This window comes from Callithrix jacchus, chromosome 14 (genome assembly GCF_049354715.1).
Source record: "Callithrix jacchus isolate 240 chromosome 14, calJac240_pri, whole genome shotgun sequence".
Lineage (NCBI taxonomy): Eukaryota > Metazoa > Chordata > Mammalia > Primates > Cebidae > Callithrix > Callithrix jacchus.
Genome location: NC_133515.1, coordinates 26,972,516 through 26,980,407, shown reverse-complemented (window position 1 = coordinate 26,980,407; position 7,892 = coordinate 26,972,516). Strand labels below are relative to the sequence as shown.

General features: G+C 49.5%; 1 protein-coding gene across 6 annotated transcripts in view; it reads right to left on the bottom strand.

The window, feature by feature from the left end:
- Positions 1–4,502: 4,502 nt before the first annotated feature.
- The window catches only part of POLR1A (RNA polymerase I subunit A), a 78,042-nt gene continuing 74,652 nt past the window's right edge, over positions 4,503–7,892 (bottom strand). For all 6 annotated transcript variants that reach the window (XM_078348944.1, XM_002757543.6, XM_078348946.1 and 3 more), the window contains one exon: positions 4,503–7,771. In XM_078348944.1, the coding sequence (XP_078205070.1) occupies positions 7,671–7,771 (101 nt within the window). In that variant the 3' untranslated portion in view covers positions 4,503–7,670. The remainder of the gene's footprint in view (positions 7,772–7,892) is intronic.

Genomic DNA, 7,892 nt, shown 5'->3' with positions numbered 1-7,892 from the left:
ATCTGGTGCCCTTACATATACCTGCCATGCCGCATGCCGGGCAGCGTCCAACAAAGTCCCGTCCTCAGGCTCTGTCCAAGCAAAGGGGGTGGACACAGGGAGATTACGGGCCCGGACTCTGGAGCTACCTGCTTGGCTTCAATCCTTGTTCCACGACTTGTTGACTATGTCTTTGGGTAGGTTACTGTAAAACGAGGAGAGTTGCTGTACTCCCTCACTGGGTGGTTGTGAGGAGTGGATGGATGAACAGGTCTAAAGGACAGGGGCCAGCCTGCACCTGGTGAGCTCCAGGTCAAGCTGAGTCCCTGCATTTGTAAGTGAGCCAAGCAGAAGCCACAAACTTTGTGTTGCTCCTGACTTCTGGCAATTTTCTGCTCTTACCACAGTCCCTGTAGCACAACTGGACATGCTGCCGTAAGTGTAGTCTTCTTATCCCTCACAATGGGTAGTGTACCTTTAAAAAAATTTTTTTGAGAGTCTTGCTCTGTTGCCCAGGCTGGAGTGCAATGGCACAATCTCAGCTCACTGCAACCTCTACCTCTCAGGTTCAAGTGATTCGTGTGCTTCAGCTTCCCAAGTAGTTGGGACCACAGGCGTGTGCCATGCCTGGCTAATGTTTTGTATCTTTAGTAGAGACAGAGTTTCACCATATTGGCCAAGCTGGTATCAAACACTTGGCCTCAAGTGATCCTCCTGCCTCGGCCTCCCAAAGTGCTGAGATTACAAGCGTGAGCCACCGTGCCCAGCCATTCTTTTTCAATCAATCTATGTACCTTAGAAAATGCTCCAGAAAATTGCAGTGTCCCAAGATCATGCCACTGCACTTCAGCCTGGGCAACAGAGGGAAACTCCATCTCAAAAAAAAAAAAAAAAAAAAAAAAAGCTCCAGAAGCCATAAAAATGTCCCCAGACACTGTCAAATGTCCCCTGGGGGGCACAACTGACCCAAGTTGAGAACAATTTAGTATACAGGTAAACATATATAGTTGTGTGTGATTTAATGAACACAATTAAGTTTATCACCATATTAAACATAAGGAAACTGAAGTGCATTTCTTAGGGTCCCGTTCTAAGTTTAGGGCCTGAGATTCCAAGAAAAGTCCTATTTTAGAGCTCAGTGTCTTGCCCAAGATGCAGCTTCACTGCTCAACCACATTCTTGAGGTTTGATTGGCTGAATGCACGTGGAACATCAGGTTCATGTTTCCAAGCAAAAATCACGGATTGGGAAAGGCAAGTGTTCACTGTGGTCCAGCTGAGGACTGTGGTGTCTGAAACTCTGTCACATTGGAGTACAGGCGCGGGAACTGGCTGGGCTCCCGTGAAAACACTGCAGTAGGCAGCCAGTCCGGAAGGCAGCATCTGGCAGGGCCTGAAATTCAGCCCTTCTGAGTAAGGAAGATCCCAACTTACAAAAGACATAGAGGCAGCACTGTGACTGGACCCACACTGCCACACCTATATCATCTGTATTCAAGGGCAAAGGGCCAGCAGGAAGTGGGGGGCAGGAGGTGGAGGGGATGGCTGGACTCCTGATTCTTTTTTGAATTTCCCTCCCTTCTGGCCGCTGAACACCCAAGTGTCTCCCCACTGTCCTCTCCACTCTGTGCTTCCTACAAAGCCCCCTCTGGAGTGCAGCCAGCTGACAAGGCATGGTCCTATCAGGGGGAAGTGCGCACATTCACATGAAGCCTGCTGGGTACCTCAACCTTTGACGGTGAACTGGCTTGTTTGGGGCACAACACTACAAGTTCTGTGAGGGCAGGGCCCACATAGCTCATGCATCTTAGAGCACCTGGGATGCAGCAGACATCAAGGTTGGATGTGGCACGGGGGAGGGAATGGTGAGGATGAACATGGTAATGTATCTGTGGGTTGGAACAAAACTTTTAGGCCACTGAGTCCAACTTGCGCGAAGATAGTCACTGAGGAGCTGCAGTGACACGTGAGCCTGTGAATAAACCATGGCTGCAAGGAGTTGAGTTAAACCCAGCTCCTTGATGACCACTCATGGTAGGACAGCAATGCTGCTTAAAGAACCTGAGGCACGATTCTTATTAAATAATTACGATTTCAGTTTTTAAGTGGAAACCTCTTGTGGAGCTGCTTGTAGGAAACACTGGCTGGCTGAGTTCCCTCCTTCTGTCCCTGCTGACAGGGATTTTTAAGTTGGACAAATGGCCTCCCTAATGTTCTGGGCTGGCAGAGAGCTGCAGGCCTCCGGCTTTCTGCCGGAAGCATCAACCCTTTCTTGTTTCAGGCTTTGTTGAGCCCCAGGTAGAGCCGATGGTGGTATCCTTCGAACCCCACTGTAAAGTCTTTGCAGACATCCGTCATAGACTGTGACAGCTTTGCCACACACGTACTCACTTGAGGGCAGAGATCAGATTTTAAGATCTTACTGCAGAAACCTAGGGCCAGTTACTCTTTGAGATGTCATCGTACCAATAGATGGTGACGGTGGCTGTGCATTTCCACGATTCAGGGCTTTTTCTAAGTCCATGGCTCTCAATTCCACTGCACCTTAGACTCTCTTGATCTAATGCCTAGGCTACACTCCAGGCCAATAAAATCAGAATCTCTGGGCAAGGCCTTGGAATCACTTTTTTTCAGACAGTCTCACTCTGTCACCCAGGCTGGAGTGCAGCGGCGGGATCATAGCTCATTGCGGCCTTGAACTCCTGGGCTTACTTGCTTCTCTTACCTCAGCCTACTGAGTAGCTGGGATTTACAGGTACATGCCACCATACCCGGATAATTTTTATAGATATGGGGTTTCACTGTTGCCCAGGCTAGTCAAACTCCTGAGCTCAAGTGATCCTCCTGCCTGGGTCTCTTAAAGTGCTGGGATTCTAAGTGTGAGCCACGGTGCCCAGCCAGAATCAATCTTTTTAAAAGCTCCCTAAGTGGTTCCAACGTGCAGAATTGAGAGCCTCTAAGAGGACTTGGGATGAAAGTGGGGTGGAGGTTGATGGTGGTTCCAAGGTGCAAAATCGAGAGACTCTAAAATGGACTTTGGACGGAAGTAGGGTGGAGGTTTATGTAGGAACTTGGGAATTTTTGACCACAGCTATTTTGGTGGTTGTGATTGAAATAGAACTGCACCAGGGTCAGGAGACCTGCGGTAGCCCAGCAACTCTGCGACCTCTCTGAACTACACAACCTCAAGGGCAGGCTGTGGTACGGGGCTGCCCAACTGAGCCATCTGCAGAGGCAGTATCACTCAACGATGAATGACTCAACGAATTAGCCTTTAAGGACAAGTCTTTCCTATTTCAAGAGCAGTCTGGACTCCTGCAGCCCCTGATACAAGAGCAAACTAAAAATTTTAAGATTGGCAAGCAAGACACTCCTTAAATGGTTCCTAACTTTCTGCAGGTGCAGGACACCGAAGGGTCCCAACATCTGACTGAAACATGGCCCATATCAAGCCACAACGAGATGGCACCTCACACGTTAGGGTGGCTACTATAAACGGACAAGGATGTGGAGAAATTAGAATTGTTGTGCATCATTGGTGGGAACGTAAAATGGTGTAGCTGCTGTGGAAAATGGGATGGCAGTTCCTCAAAAAAATTAAAGAGTTACCATATGATTCAGCAATTCCACTTCTAGGTATATATATTCAAAGAAAAGCAGGGTCTTGGTGGGGCGCAGTGGCTCATGCCTGTAATCCCAGCACTTTGGGAGGCCAAGGCGGGTGGATCACAAAATCAGGAGTTCAAGACCAGACTGACCAACATGGTGAAACCTCGTCTCTACTAAAAAAACACAAAAATTAGCTGGGCATGGTGGCTCATGCCTGCAATCCAGCTACTTGGGAGGTTGAGGTAGGAGAACTGCTTGAACTGGGACCCGGGAGGCGGAAGTTGCAGTGAGCAGAGATGGTGCCACTGCACTCTAGCCTGGGCTACAGTGTGAGACTCCATATCAAAAAAAAAAAAAAAAAAAAAAAAATAGAAAAGAGAAGAAAAAGAAAAAAGCAGAGTCTTAAGATATTTTTCTTTAGAGACAGAGTTTTACTCTGTCACCCAGGCAGTACAGTGGCACAAAAATCTCGCCTCACTGCCACCTCCACCTCCCAAGTTCAAGCGATTCTCCTGTAGCCTCCTGAGTAGCTGAGATTACAGGCACCTGCCACCACATCCAGCTAATTTTTGTGTTTTTAGTAGAGATGGGGCTTCACACCATGTTGGCCAGGATGGTCTTGAACTCCTGACCTCAGGTGATCAACCCACCTCTGCCTCCCAAAGTGCTGGGGTTACAGATGTGAGTGCCCGGCCTGGTCTCAGATATTTGTATATCCACATTCACAGCATTATTTGCAACAGCCAAGAGGTGGAGGCAACCTGTGTCCACCAACAGATGAGTGATTAAACAAAATATGGTATATACATATGATCAGCAGCCTCAAGCAGGAATGCAATTCTGACACATGCTACACCATCAATAAATCTTGAGGACATTATGCTAAGCAAAATAAGCCAGTCACAAAAAGACAAATGCTGTACTTTTCCACTTGTATGAGGTACCTAGAGAGGTCAAATTCAGAGACAGAACGTAGAACAGTGGTTGTGAGGGGCTGGGGAGGTGGAAGAAATGAGGAATTAGTGCTCAATGGGTACAGACATTTGTACATATTATTTGGGAGTAGGGCAAAGTGAAGGGAAAGGGAGTTTCACGTTTCAGACTGGGGATGAGACAAGGTGCTTCATCCATTCCTCGGTTTTATTCTTAATGCAGGACAGAAAATGTTTCAAAGACTCACAGGAATGTTTCAAAGACTGTGGGAATGCTGATAGTGTTTCTGGTGAGAACCGGGAAAGGAGAGACTAAAAAAAATTAACTGGCCAGGGATGGTGGCTCACATCACCCAGCACTTTGGGAGGGCACAGTGGGAGGATTGCTTGAGCCCAGGAGTTTGAAACCAGCCTGAGCAATAAAGCAAGACCCCTGTCTCTACAAAACAAACCAAAAAACTATTAGAAGCAAGCAAGTAGGTATGCATATCACAAAAAAGGGCAAGGTGAGAAGGATGTCTAAACTGTGGCTGGCTAACGGCATCTCTGAAAGAACTCAGCTTCAGCTGGGCGCGGTGGCTCACGCCTATAATCCCAGCACTCTGGGGGGCCAAGGTGGGCAGATCACCTGAGATCAGTAGTTCGAGACCAGCCTGGCCAACATGGTGAAACCCGGTCTCTACTAAAAATACAAAAATTAGCAGGGCATGGTGGCACATGCCTGTAATCCCAGCTACTCGGGAGGCTGAGGCAAGAAAATCACTTGAACCCGGGAGGTAGAGGTTGCAGTGAGCCAAGATTGTGCCACTGCACTTCAGCCTGGGCAACAAGAGCAAAACTCTATCTCAAAAAAGAAAAAAAGAATTCACAGCTCCCATGAAAAGTTTGTGACCACCACAAGATGATCAATCTCCATTACATTTTGATTAAAAATGACAATGCAGCTTAATCCACCTTTTTGAATCCATCCATCAGATGTGACTTTGGCCTACTTTCCAAAACTCAAATGCATCCTCAATGTGCACTTTCGGTCCTGAGAAGATTCCAAAGCCTCTGCCATCTTAAACTGCCAAGAAGGCCACTCTCAGAGGCTTCCGAGCATAGAGAACAACCGAAGCGAGAGTGTAATCCTCTAAGGGGACCACAGTGAGAGTCCTCGCTCCTCAGGATGTGCAAGCTCCCAAATGTGTTTGAAAACCAGATATGCTGTCTTAATACTTACCCATCAGGAAAGGAACAGGAATGAAACAGAGCTGCCCAGGATCCACGGGGTGGGTGGGGCAGGAGGGCATCCCTCACTTCCCATACGGTAATTATGGTTGGGGGTCTGATCTAATTGTTATGGTAACAGACTGGCCAATATGCAGGGCTTACTCCTTCCCCTTTGCGCTCTCAGTGCCTGGGAGAGGTGGAACCCACGGAACCAAATACTCATCCATCCACCATGTCACGATCACCATGTTACTCTGTGATCTCCTTTGAGGATGGTCTCTCACCATTCTAGTGTGTGTAAAAATCATCAAGTGAACATGCCCTTTAACTCAAAGAATGAATGCCTTACCCTTCAGGCTGGGCCCTTCCTGCCTGCCTCAAAACTGTCATATTCCTCTGTGCCCATGTCTTGGTGAACCTGGCAGACCCTGTTAGGAGGTACTGGTTTCTGTCAGGCTTTTCCATCACAGGCCTAGGAGGTGCAGGCTGCGTCCTATTGCATGTCTGGAGGGAGCAACATGGTCACTCTCCCTTGACAAGGCCTCCCTTGATCCCCAACCCTACCCCAAGGTCACAGCAGCAGCCTTCCCACCCCATACCAAGGCAGGCACAGCTTCTGCATAAAGGCTTCTCCCCTGTGCTTCTACTGGCCACAGGGCCAGCAGGTAGCTCTGGAAGGGGGTCACTGCAGGGACAGGCCAGGGGCAGAGGGAAAGGAGGCTGCAGAGGCTGAGCTCTCCCCATAAGGCCTCAGACAGGAAAGAACAGAAGAGGGACCCAAGATCTGACTGTGCCAAGAAAATCCCTGTCCTGTGTTCTCAAATCCAAATGCAGAAACTGCAAAGCAAGGGAAAAAACTTAAGAAAAAAAACAAAAAAACCCAAGATTTTTTCTTTCCTAACAGCTAGTTCCAGTGATGTTTATTACTCTCCCTGAGCTGAAATCAGTAGACAAAAATAGAAGTGGTCTCTGGTTTTACAAAGCCTTTGTATGAGTCCTGTCTTTTCTGTCCATGCCAGGGAAATGTGTTATTGGTGCTAGAGGGAGAGGGAATGTGGACCACCAAGTACAGACTGACACAGTCCTCTGGGGTCGAGGCCTGTGTACCTTCCCATAAGCAGGGCCTATGGGCCTACAGGGTGGGACATAGATCTCTACACCAAACTGACAGCAGAGAAAAGCCAGGCAACCCGTTCAATTGCCCTGGCAGTGACCTGGGTTCCGTGTGTGGGAATGAGCTGTGGACCTGGAGAGACTGCCCTCAGCCTTGGGGTTCATGTGGTCTAGAAGGACACCTAGCCACACGGTGGCAGGACCACGACCCTGACCAGGCACAGAAGTTGGGTGAGTGGAGAACTGTGTTACCCTGTAGTTGGCCCAGGGAAGAAGTCTTGCTGGGGACTCCTTGTGGACTGTGTCCCCTGGGGCTGGAGCGGATGGAAGGAGCAGCCCTTGGGCAGCAGGCTCCACGTTCCTGCACATCAGGAGCCCCCAGGAATCCTGTCTCTTGTCCTTGGCCACTCGCAGCAACAGAGCCCTGCTTCCCTACTCTGGAGGTACCTGGGGTCCCCTGCAGCAAAGCACTGCTTCCCCTTGGTGTTCTCAGTGAATGGGGGCTTCTCAGGGGTTACGCCACAGAGGCCTCCTGCAGCACAGGTGAGGCCCCGGCCATCTCAAGGGGACTCAGAAAACTTGATAATCCTTGATAAAAATCCAGAGACAGGAAGGCGCAAGGATGGAACAACTCTGTCACTTTCCAGGTGAAGCTGGCCCAGCTCAGAGGCCCACTGCTTTCAAGCCCAAGGTTGCTGCTGTGCTCTGTGCTGTCACTTGGAACCACCCTGGATTCCAGTCTCCTGGTCCTCTCACGCAGAAGGCAGGCTGGGTCACGCCCTCACTGAGGGTCCCTGGAGCTGGGCAGACAGTGCTGGAGCAGCCACTATCTCAGGGGCTGCTTGAGCTCGAACAGGCCTGTCCCACCCTTGACGACCTTCCCAACCACAAGGCAGGCAGAAGGAGACCTCAGCTCATCATGGGATCCTGGCAGAGACACAAGAGCATGTCAGGGTATTGAGGTAGAAGCTGGGACTGCTGTAGGGGACTGGGGGGCTGAACACTGAGGCCTTGGGACTCAGGCAGTTCCTGAGTCTCTGAAGCTGAT